Source organism: Lepidochelys kempii, chromosome 2 (genome assembly GCF_965140265.1).
Source record: "Lepidochelys kempii isolate rLepKem1 chromosome 2, rLepKem1.hap2, whole genome shotgun sequence".
Classification (NCBI taxonomy): domain Eukaryota; kingdom Metazoa; phylum Chordata; order Testudines; family Cheloniidae; genus Lepidochelys; species Lepidochelys kempii.
This window is the reverse complement of record NC_133257.1, coordinates 148,898,401-148,923,460: the sequence shown is the minus strand read 5'-3', so window position 1 is coordinate 148,923,460 and position 25,060 is coordinate 148,898,401. Positions and strand designations below refer to the sequence as shown.

Here is a 25,060-nt window from a genome sequence, read left to right as displayed (position 1 = left end):
ACATCCCCCTGCCTTAGACTATATCGCCATTGTTTGGACATTCTATACCAGTTCTTTCTTGGCTGCAGGCAGTAGAGGAGTGCCCTACTTTGTGGTCATCTTTGTGATAAGCTCAGTGGTTTCTTTTTCTGTCTAACCTTTCTAGTCAGCATCTGGTTTTGCCTAAGGTGATTCATTCGGGGCTCAAGTAGGTTCTTCCATGCCTCCATGCCACCTGTTTCAGTGCATCTGCACTTCACTCCCCTTGCTTAATGTTTGGCACTCCAGCAGCTTTGCTTGCAGTACACTGATTCATTACCTTTGCCGTGGTACTTTAGCACTGCTGTTTCAGCACTTGGCACTGCTCTTTTGGTATGCTGTGGCTTTGGTCTCTTTTTGCCTGCATCTTGTATACTTGACATCTTGAATCTTCAGTACTTTCAGCTTGGCACATCAGTGTCTCCTCACCCCTGTACCTCCTCAGCATCTTCAGGTTTCACTGTTGCTGCTTTGGTGCATTATTTAATTAGAGGGGTTTTCTATTTTTTCTTTTCCAACATGATGTTTTCCAAGAAGGAAAGAAACAAGGTGTTCGGCTTCAAAAATTATCACTTTGACAGAACCAATTCCAAGAAGGGATGGCTGTACCCATTATGTTCTCTGGCTGGGAGCCTCATGGTGAGCATGGTTGCAATATACATCAAGAGATACCTCCCTGCATGGTACGCATCTCCATTCCCTGACTGAAACACACCACAGAGGTTCTCATAAGTTCCTCACAAGGCTGGTCAAGAATGCAATGAAGGAAGGATCTTTTAAGCATATGTTTGTCAGCTCAGACTTGAGTGCCAAGACCAGTGGCACATGTGCAGACTTGGAGCCCTCCCCTTGTAAAGTCCCATGAGGCAGCCTTAATTCCAGAGCACCCAGCACAGTCACCCTCAAAGTCCTTGATTTTTATATCCACTATGAACACTTAATTTGAATAATCCCTTCAAGATGTGGGCATTACCGCAGGAGCAAATGTATTTGAAATACAGGTATACAGCCAGTGCTCATAACTTCAAATACAAAAATGATACATGCATACAAATAGCATAATCATATACAGCAAATCATAACCTTTCCATAGACACCTTACTTGACATAATTTGTACAAGATTTATTGCAATTATATAACAGTGTTAGCAACAATGATCTACATGGTCGTATTTAATCAGATAATGTCACAATCCCAACACAAAATTGATGCAGGAAGGGGTGTCCCAGGCACAGTTGAATGCATCATAGGAACTTCCCATTCTTGGTCCTGTATTACTACAGCTTCTCACCCAATATTAGAAGTATCGGCATATAACAGAAATGGTTTATCAAAATCATAGTTTGATCAAAACAGGCTTTTTCTTTGAAAGGTTCATTATGCAAATAATAATAATATTTGCAAAGCTGCTCTGCTGTGTAAAGCCAGGAATCCAGCCTTTCTTTTGAACCTGAGACATAAACTGTTCAATTCCAATATCAGTTAATTAAGCCTCCTTTTAAGCTATCCACACTAGATTTTTCCAAAGCAGATTCAGTGAGCTCATATACATCTGAAAGACTCTGGCAGTTAGGAACTGAAACAAATTTCTCAACAAATAAATTGTTGCCTTCTACAGACAGAAATTCACCCTGATTTACCTCAATTCACTTCCACACCCCTCAGTTACAGCAAACTGCTTGCAAAAACTACCATGAGGATTCTTCTCCTTAGGAGCTTCTTTTAGCAACAATTCACCTTCATCTTGCTCCACAGAAGCATTACTGTGCTGAGACGCAAGCAACTCCTTCTGAGTTTTACACCCAGAATCATCTCTGGCCCATTAGGAAGATTTTTACACAACCTCCTTTCAGGCAAGCTACAAGACTCCACAGTTAAAAAGTTAGAGGCACTCTCTTTCCCTTTACAGCTTCCCTCCTTGACAACGTGCAGGTTACCAGGCTCAATACACAGAAGCATAGGGACCATTCCCTTCTTGTCACAAGTTTCCATACTGTCAGTGAGTAACACAGTCAAATTACCTTTGTGCTCTCCTTGTGCTCTGGCCATGATATCAACCTGATTAAACAGAGTTGTCATACCTTTTCTCAGCAACACACTAGCAACCATCAAAATAGAAGCACCAGAATCACTTGGTTCCTGGGACTTTATTAGGACATTAACTGGGTACAACCTAGTTACAGTGTCATTCTCCCTAGCAGACACAAACTTAGGAACATTTTCTTCCTGGGCTTTAGTTAAATCCAGAACCAACTCTGAGGCAACTGATAAATTTTCAGCCATCAGAGGCTGACAAACTTCTGTCTGCTTCACAGACAAGGAATTGGAGAAAAACTTTTTCTCAGCAGGCATGCTGCTATTCTCAATAGACAAGCAATTGGAGATATCCTATCCCTTGTCCCAGCACCCATGGCTGACTGCAGACATATACTTCGAAAGTGAGACAGCTTCCTTAACAGTCAAGTTGCCAGTTCCAACAGATAAACTGCTATTCTCCACATATAGTCTCGTTACACTGAGCTACTTTAAATAAATTACTTCTACCTTGTTCAGGCTTACATTCACAAACTTCAATTGCCAACAATCCTTCACCCACAAAAAAATCTACCCTTTTCTTCCTCAATTAGGGCTTTAACCTGACCATCAACTTTAATCTGCTCTAAGAAACATTTTCGTGATCAATGAGTTCTCTCTCTGCTTCATCTAATTCCAGATTCACTTCTGAGATTGTAGATAAACATTCAGAAACTTAATTTACATACAAACTGCTTTTTTGTACAAACATCTATTTTCCAACTTCCCAACCTGGTCATAGCATAATTGGTTATGACAGACAACTGCTTAGAGTCGTACAACATACCAGCATTGTTATAAACTGGACTTCCAAGAAGATACAGTTTCTGCTGTTCTTCCATTGCTTTTTTGATTTGGAGCTTAAGTCTTGCAGTTACTTGTTGCATCTGGTGAGCCCTCTCCTCAGCAGCTAGCCGTTGCATTTGTCTCCAGTAAGCTTCTTTGGCTCTCTCTTCAGCTTGCTTGGCTCTCTCTGCAGCTTCTTTTTCCAGATGGGCCAAGGCTTGCTTCTCTTGCATTCTAAGTTCTGTCAGTCTTTGTTCATGTTCAGGAAACAGGCTCTCGGGGCTTGCAGTTTGATTGCTTCTGCTGATGCCATCTGGCTCATGGTCGCTGATCTTTAACCTTTAAAACTCTCAATATAAAATTTCAAAAGTATGGGGTTCTGATCCAAAGCTTAACTGACCTGGTTCTGTGGATTCTGTTGATCACACCACTGTAACCATGCCTTCATGGGTCACAACTCAGAATACCAAATTCAGGACAAACTGCTGAGAAATAGGGCAGACACACCTCAAAACTAGTGGTTATTCTCCCATAAGATATACCATCAAGCAACAAAAGTAAACTTCTGTTTCACCACACTAGCTAACAAGAAGTCAGAAAAGCAGTTCCCTTAGGTATTCCGGTGCTTGTATCACTACCAAAAACACTAGACTTAAAGATGGGTGGTTCCAATTTCATCACATAAAAGGTTCTTCTGATCCCAAAGGACCAGCCACACATCCAGGTCAATATACCACTCAGATCTTACCCAATAATCACGCTGTTGCCAATCCTTTAGTATCTAACATCTAAAAGTTTGTTTATAAAAAGAAAGAAGGAGAGAAAGAAAGAAAGAAAGGTGAGAATTAAAGGCTTGACAAAGCCCTCAGGCTTGACAAAGCCCTGGCTGGGATGATTTAACTGGGAATTGGTCCTGCTTTGAGCAGGGGGTTGGACTAGATGACCTTCTGGGGTCCCTTCCAACCCTGATATTCTATGATTCTATGATTCTATGAATTAAAATTGGCTAAAGGAATCGAATACATACAATAATTGCAAAGTTCTTGGATCAGGCTTGTAGCAGTGATGGAATAAACTGCTGGCTTAAGTCAAGTCTCTGGTTGCTTCCAAATCACTGGAAGGTCCTCAGTCCTTTGGTTAGAATGCTCCCATTAGTATAAGTTTATAGTCCAGAGGCTTAAGAAGGAAAGAGGCAAAATGGACATGTTTCCTGGGCCTTTTATAGCTTCTGGCATGTGGAGGGCAAGCCATTGTTTCAAACAAAGCCCTCAGCAAAGCTAGTGGAAAATTACAGGTAGCAAGATTGTGTTTGGAGTCACATGGGCAAGTCCCATGTCTATGCGTGATTTTACTTAGTCATAGTAGGAAAGTCCATTAAATGTAGATAGGCATCTTCCATGGTCCATTGTGAGTTAAGTATTCCTTAATGAGCCACTTAATTTGAATAGTCCCTTCAAGATGTGCAGGCTAAATACCTTGTGGACGTTACCCCAGGAACAAACGTATTTGAAATACAGGTATATAGCCAATGCTCGTAATTTCAAATACAAAAATGATACATGAATACAAATAGCATAATCATATTCAGCAAATCATAATCTTTCCACAGACACCTTACTTGACATAATTTATACAAGATTTGTTAAAAGAAAAGGAGTACTTGTGGCACTTCATCGAAGTGAGCTGTAGCTCATGAAAGCTTATGCGCAAATAAATTGGTTAGTCTCTAAGGTGCCACAAGTACTCCTTTTCTTTTTGCGAATACAGACTAACACGGCTGTTACTCTGAAACAAGATTTGTTGTAATTATATGCCAGTGGTAACAACAATGATCTACGTGGTCATATTTACCCCGATAACGTCACACCCTCCCCTTGCAAGGTCCAGTGAGGCAGCCTTAATTCCAGAGCACCCAGCACAGTTATATCCTCAAAGCTCCTCAAAGTCCTTGTTTTTTATTTCCACTATTCAAAGTTGGTGGTACTGAATTCAAGTACTTTGGATGAGATGTAGCCTCTGCAAAGAAGACGGAGCCTGGTGCTTTGAGATGGTTATAACTATAGGGCTCTGCTCAGTGCTGTGCACCTCAGATTTTAGACCTGCAAAACTGAAATCCATTTCAAAAACGGTTTATCAGTCTGCAGTTGCCGCCTCAGAACTGTGGATTACCAGGCTTACACATGTAAACTGTGAAGGTCTTCCCTGGGTTAATCCCTTTCCCTAGGGAGAAACAAACACAAAAACTCAAGAATCTTATGAAGGGTGTAGACGTGGCCTAGTATCAAGTTTGGATGGCCTTTGATGTCAGCATGGCAGGGGCTGCTACTTCAGGGGTGGAATTCCACAGGGGTGGTCTTGGCTGTAGGCATGTGGATTATAGGTCCAGAAGAAGCTCAAGGAGCTTCCATATAGCAGGGAGAGCTTGACTGGGAGAAGATAGAAGCATCATAACAAAATTCAAAATACGCTAAAGCCTTATTACATTCTTTCAAGTCTCTCTCATCCCTCATGACTTTCCTCTGAAGGAGAGAGGGGGAAAAGCTTTCTCTTCGAAAGCTATCCTTCATATCTATGACTAACTTCAAGGGAGCTCAGTGCCCCCATTGTCAAGACACTTGGCCTCATCACCACTAACATAAGGCAAAAGCTCTTAAGCTCCATTTTTCCAAGCATTAAAATTCAAAATGCTTTGGAGGGGTTCTGGCACATATGGACAGCCTGCCAACTCTATCTCAAGATCAGACTTTTTGAGGCTTTTAGCCCCAGTGATTCCCTCACCCCCCACCAATCATCACTGAAACATGGGTCCTGAGCACTGTTCAGTTGGGCAATACATTCAGCTTTTTTGAAAATGAAAACAACTTTCCAGTTCTCCCCAGCCCTGTGATTCTCTTAGATACCTCAATATGAGGAAGTGCTGTTGCATGAAATAAATCCCTCCTAGTAAAGACAGCCATCAGGCCTATGACATTGTGCAAAAGAAATAAGGGGCCTTAATCTAGTTACTTCCTGATTGTCAAAAAGGCAGAAGGGCACTGGCCAATCTCAGATATTGGGGAACTGAACTAGTATGCAGAAAAAATTAAAAAATCAAGACAATCATTTTGGTAGCCAGCACAATTTTTTTTTTTTTTTTTTTAAGAAAGTCGGTGTGGACTTTGGACTTTCAGGCACACACACACACACAGATATTTCCAGTGCTTGGCAAGCATTTCAGATTGTCAATTTTTGTTTTTTTTCCCCTTTTTGTCTAATGTTTTGTTTTCATGAAGTACTGGGAAGCAGTCATATCCTACTTGTCAAAGCTGTAAATCCACATTTCCTTACTCAGATGATTGATGGGCAGGGTTTGGGAGAGATTAAAAGGGTCAGTTATGTCACCATCAAGGTGCTGAAATCCTTAGGTTTTATAATAAACTTCCCAAAGTCCTAATTTATTCCTATTAGACATTAGGTATGTCTAGTAGAGCTTTGTACTCAAAACTGTAATCTTTCCTGCCCTGGCACAGAATCCAAGATATCTCCATTCTGGCAAAAAGATTAAACAAGAGACAGCAGGTGACAGCTTAAGCCGGGGTGGGCAAACTTTTTGGGCCGAGGGCCACATCTGGGTGGGGAAATTGTATGCAGGGCTGGGGCAGGGGTTTGGGATGCAGGAGGGAGTGCGGGGTGTGGGAGGGGGTGCAGTGTGCAGGAAAGGGCTCAGGGCAAGGGATTGGGGCAGAGGAGGGATGCGGGGTGTATGAGGGGGCTCAGGGAAGGGGGTTGGAGTGCAGGAGGGGGCTCAGGGCAGGAGCGCAGGAGGCATGGGGACTGCGGGAGGGAGCTCAGGGCAGGGGGTTGGGGTGCAGCGGGGGTCTCAGGGCAGGGGGTTGGGGTGCAGGAGGGCTGCGGGGTGTAGCAGGGGTCTCAGGGCAGGGGGTTGGGGGACAGGAGGGCTGCGAGGTGCAGGCAGGGGGCTCAGGGCAGGGAGTTGGGGTGCACAAGCAGTGTGAGGTGCAGGCAGAGTGTTGGTGAGCGGGGTGCAGGAGGGGTTTGAGCTCCAGCCCGGCGCCGCTTACCTAAAGCAGCTCCGGGGTGGCACAGGGTTCTGCGCGCTGCCTTTGCCATGCCTCCAGGTACCTCCCCTGAAGCTCCCATTGGCCATGGTTCCCTGTTCCCGGCCAATGGGAGCTGTGAGGGGTGGTGCTGGAGGCAAGGGAAATGGATGGAGCCCTCTGCCCCCCACCCGGGGCCCCAGGGACGTGGTGCCAGCCACTTCTGAGAGCGGCACGGGGCCTCCAGCACCACGGGGGGCAGTCCCGCAGGCCGGATCCAAAGCCCTGAGGGGCCGGTTCTGGCCCGCGGCCATAGTTTGCCCACCCCTGGCTTAGCCCGTGCTATGTTGTGACTGCTGGCCGTAACAGGGCTGACTTCATTGTTCCCTTGATACATTTCCAAATGGGGTGCTTTCAGTGGACTTTTTGAGATTCAAATGGAATCAAATATCAGAGATTCTTTGTGTTGCATCCTAATAAGTCTTAAGGTTTCTCAGGTCTGGTAGCAATCAGGGACAATCTACCACTAGGATTGGATGTCCAAAAAACTTCTGGTCTATATTGTGGTGACTATGGATGTGTCTGGTCTGATGAGATCACACAGAAAGTTTTCACATCCAGGGGACATAGTCTTTCCAGGAGTAGCTGCTGCACATAGTAGTTCTGGAGATGAGGCTGTCCTGTACATGCTGAGGACTTTTAAGCTACCAGGTCTCTGAAAGGTCCTGAGTCAAAGGACAATTAGGCCACCATGTTTTATAAGCAGGGAGGTAGCAGTCATACCCCTGTGTGAGAAACTCCTGCAGCTGCATGAGTGGACTCTGTCCTACAAGACTTTCCTAGTTGCTGTGCACTTGGCAGACACTGAGTGAATCCATTCTAGTTCCTCATAAGTAATGCATAGATCACAGTGTGGCAGATCAGAATTTCCTCTGGTGGGGCAAACTGACAGCAGACTGAATGAGAAACTTCCAGTGCTTTGCTTCTAGCACTGAGAAAAGATCTGTAGCCCACAGAGCTAGCTTAAAGGTGCTTTATGTAGCTGTAACACAAGAAACCTCTAGGCCTATATCCTGTAATCTAGCCTGAGCAGTTAGCATAAGGCTTTGAGGTCTATGAGTTTTAGCATAAGTGAGTTACGCAACAGTGACCCCAAGTTACTGGGGAACTGGAAATATTATGGTATGGGTATTTTTATGTAAAGTGATACCAGGTAACTGCAGGAATATGAACTGACACCAGCTTTTGGACATTTTAGGATAGGAACATCAGCAGGTGTGTAACCACAAATTTGCCTTGGCAACAAATTGACATATATGATGAGTTGAGATCATTAATATACTAACCTATAGAATAGAGTGAGTCAGTCAGTTATGGACAAAGGAGGCCAGATGTTTATATGAATATTCATGGCAGTCACAAGGCCCTATAACAGGCCAAACCACCACGTAAGATTTGAATTCTTGACCATCAGACTTGTTTCACATGCCAGAGGCAGGGTTGGACCATCATGGAACACAACCTGTCTCCCACTACTAGGTTTCCATGAGAGGACTGTGGCTATATGTAAGGGATGGTACAGGACACCATTCATACTGTACTATAACTATGCCTCCATTTGGGTTGAAGCCTTTGTGTTTTTACTAATTATGCTACTAAATGTATTTAAATTTTGCTCTACCCTCAGTATGAGTATTGCTGCTGTGTACATCAGGGTTCCCAACCAGATATTGAGCTTAATTCTGTTGTGCCTGATTCTGAGACTAGAACCTTTTAAAACCCTCGAATTGTAATCAGTGACTAAGTGGACATTTTTAAAATGAATATAATCAGTAAGAGTGGGGCAAATTTTATGCGGTTTGAAGCTTTATACATGTGTTAAAGTGGCTTTGTAAGTTGTGTTGTGTTGTGAAACTAAGTAAAGGTACCTAAAGTTGAATAAGCAGTAGCATCAGGGCCTGGTGACCCGCACTTTGAGGTGGCAAGGGAGCTGATTTTATTTTAGCTGCCAATAGGCCACAGTAGGTTGGCACCTGTCCAGATGTGTGAGTAGTCTGACAGAGTTTAACAAAAGTCCTACAGCTCCTCCAGACTGCAGCCCTGAGCCATACATTGTGGAAAGACTGTGCCATCTTACCCCTAGCTGCCACAGTGCCTGGTGGGCCCAAGCAGAGTAAATGCCTCTGGAGCTGCTAGAGCACAGTAGCCAACAAGGGAAGAGAGGGAAGTAACCCCCATCCTTCTACAGGTTAATTCTGGACTTGCCTACCTTCTACTAAGCATGGAGCCAGTTTAGCCTTTGGGACTGTTCAGAGTAGAGTAAATGTTGTAACCGGTTAACTAGGTAAGAGGTTTACCATTTTGGAAGGGAAGTGTCCACATTATGTGCTAATTATTGTGCAGACTTTGAATTCAGTAAGTGAGATAAAGCTTATTAGCTAGGGAATTGGGAGGGGAGTCAGCCGAGACTTCTGGAGACCAAGTCATGGTCGCCCTCAACAAGGTGTTGGAGACTTGTGAAAAGGAATGTTAAGAGTTATGAAGGAGACTTGATGCAGTTGAAGGACAGTCAAGCAGTGTTTTAGCATCCCAACCCATGGGATGTTGTCAGGTGTCTGAGGTTGAAGCAGGCAAAAGAAAGGGAAGGAAGTCTAGAGAATTGAAAGGGATACTGATTTAATGAATGTTTGTGGCATGTAACACGTTGGCACTTAAGTTGAAAAGGAGGGTGGATCAGCTTAGCCAGACACCGCAGGCTCTTGAGGAAGAGAGAAAAGTTATTCAGCAGTCAAAAGTCCAGCTGCGTTCCTCTACAGGGGAACAGCTGACTCTTTACTAAGAGACAGGAATTGGAGAAAATATTAGAGTGAAGTCAGAGTCAAACAAAGGATGTTTGGGACACAGCGCATTGTTGTCAGGCTAAGGCTTCTGTGTGCTCAAGGTCACTGGAAGGCTACCAGGCAGACGGGGAACTGCTGCTGGAGTTGATTAGGAGGTTAGAGAGTGTCTGTAATACTATGGAAAGACCAGGTGAACCAACAAGTGCTGGAGGTTGCAGGAGCCAGGGGCTAAAGGAAGCATTTTAGCCACAGGAGAGAGAGAATACAGAGAAGCGCAGGCTGTCTCACAGAGAGATACCGAGGAGGTAGGCAGCCAACCAGTGGTTCCTGTTGGCATGGTGGAACCACAGGGGACAGACTAACCCCCAGAACCAGTTACCAGCACCAGGAAAAAGAAGATAGCAGAAACAGGAGACCACAGCCTAGTGCTGTGTAACAGTCAGAGACTGCTGCAGCAGGGGAAGTTAAATGAGGAAGTTGATTATTTTGAAGTGATAGGTCACTCTCAAACAGAACAGGGGGGCCTGAGTACAGCAGAAGAGGAGGAGGAGTTAAGTGAACCCAACATTGTTCTTTTGGAGGTGGAGACTGATAACAAAGAGGGAAGTTCTGAGGGGAGTCAGGAGATTGACACGGAGCTGAAGCTCAGTTCAGGGGCAGAGACACAGACAGAGGGAGGAGCAGTATATACTTCCAACATACGGGGGGACCAATCGATATCCCCCCTTCCCCCCGCCAACTAATTTTGTCATGGGATTAGAAGACACAGTGTCTCAGGCATCCACTGCAAGCGAGGCTGGGATTTCTTGACTAAAATCAATAAAAAAGAAACACTCCCACCCTAGTGCCACAGGGCAGGACAAAGGAGCATTATCCTCATCTCTTGAGTTAGGGTCATCCAGCTCAGGAGAATGCAGCCTCTTCGGGACTCACCAAGGAGGGTGGTCACCTGCAGTCACCTGTCCTGCAAAGGATACTGGCAACTCAGTCATAGCCAATACCCACACCCAGACCACACAGGCTTTTCCTCCATCCATTGTGTTTACCTAAACTGTACCCTTCGTACCCACCCTATCTCTGAATTGGAGTCATAGAATCATAGAATATCAGGTTTGGAAAGGACCTCAGGAGGTCATCTAGTCCAACCCCCTGCTCAAAGCAGGACCAATCCCCAACTAAATCAGCCCAGCCAGGGCTTTGTCAAGCCTGACCTTAAAAACCTCTAAGAAAGGAGATTTCACCACCTTCCTAGGTAATGCAGTCCAGTGCTTCACCACCCTTCCAGTGAAAAAGTTTTTCCTAATATCCAACCTAAACCTCCCCCACTGCAACTTGAGACCACTACTCCTTTGTTCTGTCATCTGCTACCACTGAGAACAGTCTAGATCCATCCTCTTTGGAACCCCCTTTCAGGTAGTTGACAGCAGCTATCAAATCCCCCCTCATTCTTCTCTTCCGCAGACTAATCAATCCCAGTTCCCTCAGCCTCTCCTCATAAGTCATGTGCTCCAGCTCCCTAATCATGCTTGTTGCCTTCTGCTGGACTCTCTCCAAATTATCCACATCCTTCTTGTAGTGTGGGGCCCAAAACTGGACACAGTACTCCAGCTGAGGCCTCACCAATGTCAAATAGAGGGGAACGATCACGTCCCTCGATCTGCTGGCAATGCTCCTACTTATACATCCCAAAATGCCGTTAGCCTTCTTGGCAACAAGGGCACACTGTTGACTCATATCCAGCTTCTCGTCCACTGTAAATCCTAGGTCCTTTTCTGCAGAACTGTTGCCTAACCACTTGGTCCCTAGTCTGTAGCGATGCATGGGATTCTTCCATCCTAAGTGCAGGACTCTGCACTTGTCCTTGTTGAACTTCATCAGATTTCCTTTGGCCCAATCCTGTCTTTCGTCTAGGTCCCTCTGTATCCTATCTCTACACTCCAGCGTATCAACCACTCCTCCCAGTTTAGTGTCATCTGCAAACTTGCTGAGGGTGCAATCCACGCCATCCTCCAGATTGTTAATGAAGATATTGACCAAAACCGGCCCTCGGACCGACCCTTGGGGACTCCACTTGATACCAGCTGCCAACTAGACATGGAGCCAACTTTCTATCCACCTTATAGTCCATTCATCCAGCCCAAACTACTTTAACTCGCTGGCAAAAATACTGTGGGAGACGGTATCGAAAGCTTTGCTAAAGTTAAGAAATAACACGTCCACTGCTTTCCCATCATCCACAGAGCCAGTTATCTCGTCATAAAAGGCAATTAGCTTGGCCAGGCATGACTTGCCCTTGGTGAATCCATGCTGACTGTTCCTGATCACTTTCCTCTCCTCTAAGTGCTTCAGAATTGATTCCTTGAGGACCTGCTCCATGATTTTTCCAGGGACTGAGGTGAGACTGACTGGCCTGTAGTTTCCCAGATCCTCCTCCTTCCCTTTTTTAAAGATGGGCACTACATTAGCATTTTTCCAGTCATTCGGGACCTCCCTCGATCACCATGAGTTTTCAAAGATAATGGCCAATGGCTCTGCAATCACATCAGCCAACTCCTTTAGCACTCTCGGATACAGCGCATCCGGCCCCTTGGACTTGTGCTCGTCCAGCTTTTCTAAATAGTCCTGAACCACTTCTTTCTCCACAGAGGGCTCGTCACCTCCTCCCCATGCTGTGCTGCCCAGTGCAGTAGTCTGGGAGCTGACCTTGTTTGTGAAGACAGAGGCAAAAAAAGCATTGTGTACGTTAGCTTTTTCCACACCCTCTGTCACTAGTTGCCTCCCTCATTCAGTAAGGGGCCCACACTTTCCTTGACCACCTTCTTGTTGCTAACATACCTGAAGAAACCCTTCTTGTTACTCTTAACATCCCTTGCTAGCTGCAACTCCAGGTGTGATTTGGCCTTCCTGATTTTGCTCCTGCATGCCTGAGCAATATTTTTATATTCCTCCCTGGTCATTTGTCCAATCTTCCACTTCTTGTAAGCCTTTTTGTTTTTAAAATCAGCAAGAATTTCACTGTTAAGCCAAAGTGGTCACCTGCCATGTTTACTATTCTTTCTACACATCGTGATGGTTTGTTTCTGCAACCTCAATAAGGATTCTTTAAAATACAGCCAGCTCTCCTGGACTCCTTTCCCCTTCATGTTATTCTCCCAGGGGATTCTGCCCATCAGTCCCCTGAGGGAGTCATAGTCTGCTTTTCTGAAGTCCAGGGTCCGTATTCTGCTGCTCTCCTTTCTTCCTTACATCAGGATCCTGAACTCGACGATCTCATGGTCACTGCCTCCCAGGTTCCCATCCACTTTTGCTTCCCCTACTAATTCATCCCTGTTTGTGAGCAACAGGTCAAGAAGAGCTCTGCCCCTAGTTGGTTCCTCCAGTACTTGCACCAGGAAATTGTCCCCTACACTTTCCAAAAACTTCCTGGATTGTCCGTGCTCTGCTGTATTGCTCTCCCAGCAGATATCGGGGTGATTGATGTCCCCCATGAGGACCAGGGCCTGTGATCTAGTAACTTCTGTTAGTTGCCGGAAGAAAGCCTCGTCCCCCTGATCCGGTGGTCTATAGCAGACTCCCACCACAACATCAGCCTTGTTGCTTACACTTCTAAACTTAATCCAGAGACTCTCAGGTTTTTCTGCAGTTTTATACTGGAGCTCTGAGCAGTCATACTTCTCTCTTACATACAATGCAACTCCCCCACCTTTTCTGCCCTGCCTGTCCTTCCTGAACAGTTTATATCCATCCATGACGGTACTCCAGTCATGTGAGTTATCCCACCAAGTCTCTGTTATTCCAATCACATCATAATTCCTTGACTGTGCCAGGACTTCCAGTTCTCCCTGCTAGTTTCCCAGGCTTCTTGCATTTGTGTATAGGCACTGAAGATAACTCACGGATCATCCTGCTTTCTCAGTATGAGACAGGAGTCCTCCCCTCTTGCGCTGTCCTGTTCATGCTTCCTCCTGGTATCCCACTTACCTCAAGGCTTTGGTCTCCTTCCCACGGTGAACCTAGTTTAAAGCCCTCCTCACTAGGTTAGCCAGCCTGCTTGCAAAGATGCTCTTCCTTCTCTTCATTAGGTGGAGCCCGTCTATGCCTAGCAATCCTTCTTCTTGAAATACCATCCCATGGTCAAAGAATCCAAAGCCGCCTCTCTGATTCCACCTGTGTAGCCATTTGTTGACTTCCACGATTCGACAGTCTCTACCCGGGCCTTTTCCTTCCACGGGGAGGATGGACGAGAACACCACTTGCGCTTCGAACTCCTTTATCCTTCTTCCCAGAACCACGTATTCTTCAGTGATCCGCTCAAGGTCATTCTTGGAAGTATCATTGGCTCCCACATGGAGAAGCATGAAGAGGTAGCGATCCGAGGGCTTGATGGGTCTCGGCAGTCTCTCCATCACATCGTGAATCCTAGCTCCTGGCAAGCAGCCCACATCTCGGCTTTCCTGGTCAGGACAGCAGATAGATGACTCAGTCCCCCTTCGGAGGGAGTCCCCGACCACCATCACCCGCCTCCTTCTCTTGGGAGCGGTAGTCGTGGAATCCCCATCCCTAGGACAGTGCATCTCATGCCTTCCAATCAGTGAAGTCTCCTTCTGCTCCCTTCCCTCAGATGTATCATCCTAGTCCACTCTCTGCAGTAGTATCTGTGGAGAGAACATGAAAACGGTTGCTCACCTGTATCTGCATTGCTGGTACATGGATGCTCCTCTTTCTTCTTCTGGAGGTTACATGTTGCCAATTTTCTTCACCATCCTTATGTCCCAGCTGTGCAGCCTGCTCTGAGTCTTCAGAATGTTGTGCCAGTAGAAGCATATCCTGACGTCTGTCCAGGAAATCTCCATTTTCTCTTATGCAATGGAGATGTGGTTCTCAACTCCTATTTCAAGTGTGAAGGCTAATACTGTCAGGTTGAGGGACTGGCTCAGCCTAGATAATAGATAAATACGCTTCAGATGTAACCGATACACAAGATTTCTAGGAATTTTGCAGTTTCTGAATTATTCTGTTATCAAGATTATTTGGGAGAAAGAAAAGCTTTCACACCTGGTGCTAAAATTCTTAAAGGACCTATATTAAAGTTAATTGTAATTTATAAACCGATTTACTGTAACTTTTCACAAAATTCTCTATTCTCATTCTTTATTCAAAGAGTAAGATTTGGGACAGATACACTGTGTTCTTTATAAATAGCAAAGCGGTTGAAGCCTTGTGTTAAGGGCAAAACATAGCCTTCACTATGTAACTGTGACCAGTAATTCCATGATATAGCCGAAGAAAGGGTGACTGGAACAGCCTGTAAGGGGCCTGGCTCATACTCTCCCCTGTTACTGCCACCCTAGAAGGTCAAAAGACTTGAGCTATGGAAGTTCTGTTGGATGTAGGAGTGAGAGACCTACTAAATGAAGTCTTCAAAGAAGCAGAAATACAGGCAATAATTTTCCCTCTTTCTCCTTCTAATCCTTTCTTTCTCACCCACCTGTTCCTGTCTTCATTCCGATTTCTGCCAAAGCTAGTTATGTTCAATCTCATGTCGCCCTGCCACCACTGTAATTATTTATCCCAACCCAGGTAATTTAAATGAGGATTTAAATCTTTGCACAGCTTTTTGGGATTGTCAAAATGTTTCAGCTAACCTCTGAGTAGGTGTCGTTGCACAATCGTCCTCAGCCATGTGCTTTTATTAGTGTGTGGTCAATTGTGTTACTGATATAATTTCGTTGAATGATCTCTTAAAGTGAAAGGTTTTAATATTTTCCTTTAGGACTGGAAAAATTTATCAGATGCCAACCAGCCAGAGATTGAAACCTGCTAGACAGAGCAATCCCAAAAGATGGAAAAGGATTCAGTATTGAAGTCCAAGGGCAGCATGCTAGTGTGAATCCAAGGCCATCTCTCCTTCAGTTGCTAGGGAAGGAGTGGGGTTCTGGAAATCCTGCCAGGATGATATCCCTTGACTGTGCTTGGGACCCCTGCCTTCAGTATTTGCCTCTGAGCACTTAAGAATGACAGCAAACTAGTTTTTCTGTTGCAGTAGTCTGTCTCCAGCAGTGGGTAGTACTAGTTACTTAGGGGGAAAGTGCAAGAATGCTGTTGTAACTATGTATAGTCTTGTTATCCATAAAATGGCTGATCCTTTTTGATTCTACTAAACTCTTGGCCTTTGAAATCTTGCGGCAGTGAGTTCTACCTACTAATTTTTGTGTGCCAAGGTATTTCTTTTTATCCATATAGAGTTTGCCAACTTTTAGTTTAATTGATTATCTCCAGTTTTTTTAATAGAAGTCTGAAAAGAAGTTTCCAATCTACTTCTCTAACCCATTTGTTATTTTTAATATCTTTATCATATGTCTGAAAATTAGGCCCAATGCATTTCAAGCAGGGCTCCAAAGTGTATGCCTCCATTCTTGTAAAATGGGGATAATCAACTACTTTACAAAGTTTTATGATGCTTTATTCATTACTGATTATAAAGTATTCTAAGATCCTCACATGGAAAGCACTGTATGTGTGCAAAGATTTACTACTATTATTTATTTTATTATTATTATTGGCTATTCTTCTTTGCCATTTTCCTTTATTTCAGGTGGTAGAGCTGCTGTTCTTTATATATGAAAGATCATCAGTTCAGCATCCAGCAGGGAAAGATTAATTACAATCTTTTCACTAAGTACACAGTGGTTCATAAATGACTTGGCTGTGTCTACCCTTTATTTATTTCAGATAGGCCACCCACAAGCTCTCGCTTGATCATTATCAATTTGAGACTAACTTGGCTTTTCAGAAATAAATCTTACCCATATAAAATTATTTTAAATGTGTTGCTCTTCTGAAAATTAGTACTTGGCTTTGCAATGATTTGTCGTCCTGCCTTATTTCATAGATGTATGAATCACAAAATGGAACCATAATAGAAAACAACTTAGCTTGCATTCTGAAGACTGCCTTGGGTGTGTCAGACCTTAATGTAACAGACCTTTTTAAAGCTATAGATGCAGAAGAAAAAGGGAAAATCACATATGGTAAGTAATTAAATGATTTGAAAATCTCTACACAACTATGGATTATCAAAGATGTAGCTGCTAACTTTTTTCTTTTTCTTTTGTTTTATAGTAACTAAAAGTGTATCATTTGCAGTGTTTTTGCCAAGTTACTTAGGCCAAAAGTATGTATCTAAAACATCAAATGCCATAACGAGGTGTTTCCGTTTCAATATTTATTTAATTTCTTTACCTTAGGTTAGGTGATCCTGGATGAGGTCTTAGACAACACCTGCTCTGTGACTGATTTTCCTCTTGTCCTCTTTTATATGTGTTACATTGCTCCCTCTGTTTTTTAGTTTTGTATCTCTTTCCTGTTGTCTTTCAATTCTCATCCGTCTGAGATCTGGGGACAGGGGAACTTGCCCCCTCTGTTTGTAGACAGTTCAGGAACGGTAAAAAAGGTTGAGCTTTTGAATAAATTTGTTCTGAACTATTTGTTCAGTTCTAGTTATAACCAAGATGACCTGGAGAGAACTGTGCAGCAGAGAGGCATTGTAATCCCATAGACAGAGCACTGCACTGGGAGTCAAGGGACTCAAGTTGTATTCGAGGTTCTACTTGTGACTTGGGGCAAATTTCCTCTCCCTCCTTTTGTCTGTCCTGTCTATTTAGGCTGTAAGGTCTTTAGAGCAGGGAATGTCTCTTGCTATGTGTATGTACATTGCTCAGCACAATAAAGCCCTAATCTTTTTTGGAAACTTCAGAAGAATGTGAAGAAGAAGAATTAATAAATAAATAATAATAATAATCAAACAGCCCAACCTACCTGTGACTGATTCAGTTAAGGTTTGGATCCTGTAAACCTAAGGGCAACAGCATCCCCCAAATAGAAGTCCTTGTATAAGTAGGGGCATAGCGAGCAGATCGAGGGACGTGATCGTTCCCCTCTATTCGACATTGGTGAGGCCTCATCTGGAGTACTGTGTCCAGTTTTGGGCCCCACACTTCAAGAAGGATGTGGATAAATTGGAGAGAGTCCAGCGAAGGGCAACAAAAATGATTAGGGGACTGGAACACATGAGTTATGAGGAGAGGCTGAGGGAGCTGGGATTGTTTCGCCTGCAGAAGAGAAGAATGAGGGGGGATTTGATAGCTGCTTTCAACTACCTGAAAGGGGGTTCCAAAGAGGATGGCTCTAGACTGTTCTCAATGGTAGCAGATGACAGAACGAGGAGTAATGGTCTCAAGTTGCAGTGGGGGAGGTTTAGATTGGATATTAGGAAAAACTTTTTCACTAAGAGGGTGGTGAAACACTGGAATGCGTTACCTAGGGAGGTGGTAGAATCTCCTTCCTTAGAGGTTTTTAAGGTCAGGCTTGACAAAGCCCTGGCTGGGATGATTTAACTGGGAATTGGTCCTGCTTTGAGCAGGGGGTTGGACTAGATGACCTTCTGGGGTCCCTTCCAACCCTGATATTCTATGATTCTATGATTCTAAGTGATTGTGACTTCCACATATTTTTGTGGGTCTGATGCATAAACATAATATCTTACTGTAATAATTTTTCAAATTGTTTATTTTAAGAAAGTTTCATTTTAAAATGTATTGCATTGCTACAGAAATGTGGACACCAGAGCAGACTTCATTACACGTCATCAGTCATTAACCTTTAAATAGGAGTAATCAAAGAAAACCCTAAGGTAGATGGCCACTCAACTAGACTGTTAAGATGTGACCCAGCTGCTGGGTCTCTGGGTGTTTTTAAGCCTGCAGAGCCTGAATGGAGCCCAGCCGTTGCCCTTCACTTGGATCCGCAAGCATAATCTCAGGGGGCACATACCCACTATCTGGCATCCCCTCCTGAGAGCTGAACCCATTGTTCAGGTACCTGGGTTCCTGGCATTCCCTATTGCTTGAACACTCCCTCTCCCGGAACTCTACCAAAAGGTGTGAGCCTTCTGGGTTACCTCTTCCAGGGACCACGTGGTAGCTGTAAAGCATATAAGAGACAGACGTTTTGCACAAATTCTAACACTATTGTTCTTTTACTTACTCACAAGACCGTACAAATCACTTAGAACAAAACAAATTTCCTAAACGAAATGCCCCTCCTTTGCACATACTTCCCTTGGAAGTCCATCCGTGTTAGGAAGGTAGGCAGGGTCCCTGGTCTCATCAAGCACCTATTGCTGCTTCTTCCACTTCAGCTGGAGAAAAGAAGAACAGAGACCAAAAAGAGCAGCTTCTGCTCTTTTTATAACATTCCAGTTCCTCAGTCAAGTGACTTCCTGATCATCCTCAGCAGGTGATCAGAGTCCCAGCAGGTGACTTTGTTGCCAAGGCAACCTTTCACTCCTGATAAACCAGTTCTCCTGATTGGGAGCCAGTCTGTTTAGAGCTATTCCATTCAATAGGGAGAACACTTTAAGTCACTGACCCTCATTTGTTGTTCTTTTGCCATGAGCCTCTGGAATTTCAGTCCAAAATGAAGAAAATCAGCCAATAGACAAGGCAGAGAGGAAGCACACTCAAAATGGAATTTGCAGTCTGACATAGACATATACAGAGTTCATAATCTCAAACAATTCATAAATTGTACAGATTCCCCCAAACTGTCACATTTGGATAGAAATATAACGATGTTAAAACGTAGGAAGAGGACAAAATCAACAGCTATCTATAGAACAGATGTTACAATAAGGGATATAATGTAGGCATTGGCTTTTATGAACACTTTTGCTACTAAATAAACTGATGCCAAATCATTTATCAGACTAAGATGGTCCTGTTCTTTTATTCTCCATTTCAATTATAAGAATATCCCATGAAATAATGAAAAAGAAAACTCCCAAATCATATTTCATCATTCAACTGGAAAGCATCTAGTTAGAACTGAAAAGGTGGGGAATTAGTTGGATACATTTTATTGATAGGCACAGCATTGCTACGAAGGAGCGTGTGATGTAGTATACTAACTAGACCCATTGTGGACCCCTTCCGGAACCCCCATGGTCCTACTACACCCTGATCCAGGAAAGGAACAGCAAAGGTGGGCCTTTCAAGCCTGCCTAGAGAGGCTGCACGGAAGCAGCCAATAAGAACCCAGCAAGCTCAGACAGAGGCAGTTACAGCAAACTTAGGCCTTGGCTACACTTGCAAGTTATAGCGCAATAAAGGAGCCCGGGGCGCACTACCCATCCTCACTGGCAAGGCATGTAGAGTGCTCTGACTCTGCAGCTACAGCGCTGCTGGTACTCCACCTTGGCGAATGGAATAACGTTTGCTGTGCCGCTGCTGAAGAGCCGTGACACCAGTGTGGATGCCCTGGTCCTATAGTGAGTTCTGATCGGCCTCCAGAAGTGTCCCACAATGCCTGTGCTAGCCACTCAGGTCATCACTTTGAACTCTACTTCCCTCAGGTGACCAACTGTCAGACCCACCCTTTAAATTCTCTGGGAATTTTGAAAATTCCCTTCCTGTTTGCTCAGCAAGGTGTGGAGCGCTCTCAGTGAATCTTTCCAGGTCACCATGCCTCCATGCACCAGGCAAGCCCCAGTATGGAGCAATGGCGAGTTGCTGGACCTCATCAGTGTTTGGCGGGGAGGAAGCTGTCCAGTCCCAGCTGCGCTCCAGCTGTAGGAATTACAATACCTTCGGGCAGATATCAAGGGACATGATGGAAAGGAGCCATGACCGGGACACACTGCAGTGCAGGATTAAAGTGAAGGAGCTGTGGAATGCCTACCACAAAGCCCGTGAGGCAAACCGCTGTTCCGGTGCTGCCCCCACGACCAGAAGTTTCTACAAAGAGCTGGACACGATACTTGGGGGCGACCCCACCTCCACTCTGGGGACCACCATGGACACTTCAGAGCCCAGTGCAACAAGTCAGGAGGAGGAGGAAGAGCAAAGTGGGAGCGAGGATGCTGAGGCGGAGGAAGGCACCCCAGAATCCCTAGATGCATGCAGCCAGGAGGAAGGTAGCCTGTCGCAGTGGCCGGTGCTCAGGGAAGGACAAACACCAGAGGAGGTTCCCAGTAAGCAGCTTTTATTTTGGGAAGGAAGTTATTCAGTGCGGGCTCTTGGGGTGAGGAGGGTTAGAGCTGCATGCATGCCTAGATGCGGAATAGGGCATTGATGTGCGCTCTCACGTCGTGGTAATCTGCCTCGGTGATCTCTTCAAAGGTCTAATCCAGAACTTGGACAATGCACTTGTGCAGGTTTCTTGGGAGAATCACTGTGGTCCTTGTCCCAGTCAGGCTAACTTGTCTGCGCCACTGTGCCGTGAGGGGCGGAGGGACCATTGCTGCACACAGGCAAGCTGCATATGGGCCAGGGTGGAAGCTGAATTGCAGTAGACCCTCCCTTGCTTCCCAGGTCACCCTCAGCAGCAAGATATCTTCCAGGACTAACTCATCCTGTGGAAAATGTGGGAACAGTGTTCAGTAGAGGGGCCCCCTGCCGCTGTTGGCTCTCCCCAAGGCACAGAAACCCAGAGGACAGTACAGCCGTGAAACAATCAGTCATGCTTGACCGGTGCTTATTCACCATTTTGGGGCTCCAGTGGGTTATGCATGCTCGCTTTGAGACGGGCAAATTATGCTATTGTGTAGACTGTGCTTGCCTTTAAGTACGGGGGGAATCATTGCTCTGTCTGGTGTGAACAATGCTGCCTCTGTTTAGTGTTGCATTTTGCGTTTACAGATGCAACCTTGAGATCTCAGCCATCCATGTTACCACCGGCTGAAAGACTCCAAAGAATCAGAAAGAGGCCACATAGAAGCAAGGAAGACATGTTGCATGAAGTAATGCAGCATTCAAGTAATGAAAATCAAAAAGTGCAGGAGTGGTGGGAGAGTTCAAGGAGGGGTCTGCCAGCAGAATGCGGATCGCCGGCAGCAAAGCACGGAGTGGCTGCTAAGCATCATGGAGCGCCAAGCAGTCTCGATACAGGCGCTTGTAGCAATGCAGATGGAGCACTACCGGCCCCCCCGCAGCCCCTGTCCTAAAACTCTTTCCCTTGTGCCCCCATGTCACCTCCAACCCACTTTCCTCAACATCCGGGTTCTTACTGCCACCAGCTGCCTCCAACACCTGTATCTTCACCACCCAGTCCTGAAAACTACAACCCTTACCCACTGCACTCAACCCCCATCACCATGCAATATAGCCATTCTGAAGTGCAGCACTCATTGCACAGCACTCCAGACAGGACATACTCAAATCTGTGATTGTACCGTTTCCCACCCCCTTGCCCTTTCTGTTTCCCAAGCAGTTGCGTGTCTTTTCAATAAATGGATTTTTTTGGCTTTGAAAACATTCTTTATTATTGCATAAAGTAAAAGATACCTTAGCCCAGGAAAAAACAGGTACTGCAAGTCAGTGTAGCAAGCACAGATTCCTACTAACATTGGAAATACTGCACTTCACTCCTGTGCAGGGCACCAGACATTACTGGTGGTTTTTAGCCTCAAATTGCTCCCTCAAGGCATCCCTAATCCTTGCAGCCCCGCACTGGGCCCCTCTAATAGCCCTGCTCTCTGGCTGTTCCAATTCTGCCTCCAGGTGTTGAGCCTCCAAGTTCCATGCCTGAGTGGATCTTTCACCCTTCTCTTCACAAATGTTATGGATGGTACAGCGTGCGGATATAACCAGGATATATCGACCAGGTCCAGCTTCCCATACAGAGAGCACCAGTGGCCCTTTAAATGGCCAAAAGAACACTCCACAGTCATTCTGCACCAGCTCAGCCTGTTGTTGAACCGCTCCACTGCTGTCAAGGCTCCCTGTGTAGGGTTTCATGAGCATTAAAAGGTTATTGGGGTCTCCAAGGATCACAATGGGCATTTCGACTTCCCCTGTGATGATCTTCTGGTCTTGGAAAAAAGTCCAGGCTTGCAGCTTCCTGAACAGGCCAGTATTCCAAAAGATGTGTGCATCATTCACCTTTCCGGGCCAGCCTGCATTAATGTCAGTGAAGCGCCCACGGTGATCCACAAGCGCCTGGAGAACCATCGAGAAATACCCCTTCCGATTAACGTACTCAGAAGCTACGTGGGCTGGTGCCAGAATTGGAATATGCATGCCATCGGTCGCCCCTCCACAGTTAGGGAAAGCCATTTGTGCAAAGCCAGCCACAATGTCATGCACATTACCCAGAGTCCTGGTTCTTCTGAGAAGGATGGGATTAATGGCCCTGAAAACTTGCATCAACACGATTCCAACAGTCGACTTCCCCACTCCAAACTGGTTAGCGACCAATCAGTAGCTGTCTGGAGTTGCCAGCTTCCAGATTGCAATAGCCACCTGCTTCTCCACCATTAGGGCAGCTCTCAATCTTGTGTCCTTGCATGGCAGGGCGGGGGCGAGGTCCTCACAGAGTCCCATGAAAGTGGCTTTTCTCATCCAAAAGTTCTGCAGCCACTGCTCATCATCCCAGACATGCATGATGATGTGATCCCACCACTAAGTACTTCTTTCCCGAGCCCAAAAGCGGTGTTCCACAGTGGTGAGCATGTCCGTGCATGCCACAAGCAAACTCCTGTCATATGCGTTACTCGAGTCAATATCATTGTCGGAGCCCTCACTGTCACTTGGGATCATAGGGAATAACTCAACTGCCAATCGTGACGTGCTGGCAAGACTCATCAGCATACTCCTCAGCAGTTCTGGCTCTATTCCCGCAGACTGAAAGGGAAGACTGCGTACAAAAAAATTGACGGATGGCGACAAATGTGGATGGAAGCAAAGGGAATGCTGGGATGCGAACCGATGCATCACAGGGCATTGGGACAGGACCTAGAATGTCCTGCACTCCCTGCCCCCCTCCTACAAGCCACAGCACCAGAATAGAAAGAGTTGCTCTGTGGGATAGCTGCCCATAATGCACCGTTCCCAATGCTGCTGCAAGTGCTGCAAATGTGGCCACGCCAGTGTGCTTGCAGCGGTCAGTGTGGACAGACTGCAGCGCTTTCCCTACTGCGCTCTACGAAGACGGGTTTAACTCACAGCACTCTACATCTGCAAATGTAGCCATGCCCTTAGAGGTTCTGTTCCTGGCTGGGACCAAGGAACAAAAAAAGATAATCCTCTGTAGCCAAAGGAGTTTGAGGGATAACCAGTCTTTGGTTCTGGCTGCATTTGCTTAGCTGCAGGAGAGAGGATCTGAGAACTTCAACCCTGAGATAATGGGTGAAGATAAAGGGTCCAGGTGGGAAAGAGGCTCAGGGAAGCAGAAGTGATCATAGGATCATAGAATATCAGGGTTGGAAGGGACCTCATATTGGAAGGATGTCATCTAGTTCAAACCCCTGCTCAAAGCACGACCAATCCCCAACTAAGTTATCCCAGCCAGGGCTTTGTCAAGCCTTATCATAAAAACCTGAAAGGAAGGAGATTCCACCACCTCCCTAGATAACGCATTCTAGTGCTTCACCACCCTCCTAGTGAAAAAGTTTTTCCTAATATCCAATCTAAACCTCCCGCACTGCAACTTGAGACCATTACTCCTCATTGTGTCACCTGGTGCCTCTGAGAACAGTCTAGATCCATCCTGTTTGGAACCCCCTTTCAGGTAGTTGAAAGCAGCTATCAAATCCCCCCTCATTCTTCTCTTCTGCAGACTAAACAGTCCCAGTCCCCTCAGCCTCTCCTCATAAATTCTGTGCTCCAGCTCCCTAATCATTTTTGTTGTCCTCTGCTGGACTCTTTCTAATTTTGCCACCTTGTTCTTGTAGTGTGGGGCCCAAAACTGGACACAGTACTCCAAATGAGGCCTCACCAATGCCGAATACAGGAGAATGATCAGGTTCCTCAATCTGCTGGCAGTGCTCCTACTTATACAGCCCAAAATGCCGTTAGCCTTCTTGGTAACAAGGGCACACTGTTGACTCATATCCAGCTTCTTGTCCACTGTAACCCTAGGTCCTTTTCTGCAGAACTGCTGCCTAGCCACTCGGTCCCTAGTCTGTAGCAGTGCAAGTGTATCCTATCCCTACTCTCCAGAGTATCTACCACTCCTCCCAGTTTAGTGTCATCTGCAACCTTGCTGAGGGTGCAATCCACGCCATGCTCCAGATCATTAGTGAAGATATTGAAGAAAACCAGCCCCAGCACGCACCCTTCATAGAATCACAGAATATCAGGGTTGGAAGGGACTTCAGGAGGTCTAGTCCAACCCCCTGCTCAAAGCAGGACCTTATCCCCAACTAAATCAGCCTTGGGGCACTCCGCTTGGGGCTGCCAACTAGACATGGAGCCATTGATCACTACCTGTTGAGCCCAATGATCTAGCCAGATTTCTATCCACCATTC

General features: G+C 45.5%; 1 protein-coding gene across 2 annotated transcripts in view; it reads left to right on the top strand.

The window, feature by feature from the left end:
* LPCAT1 (lysophosphatidylcholine acyltransferase 1) overlaps positions 1–25,060 on the top strand; it is a 178,638-nt gene that overhangs the window by 109,477 nt on the left and 44,101 nt on the right. The window contains exons 13-14 of one of the 2 annotated variants that reach the window (XM_073332458.1): positions 16,648–16,786; positions 21,452–22,024. In XM_073332458.1, the coding sequence (XP_073188559.1) occupies positions 16,648–16,786; positions 21,452–21,756 (444 nt within the window). In that variant the 3' untranslated portion in view covers positions 21,757–22,024. Of the gene's footprint in view, positions 1–16,647; positions 16,787–21,451; positions 22,025–25,060 lie in introns of those variants that run through there. The other variant, XM_073332457.1, reaches the window with a different exon arrangement.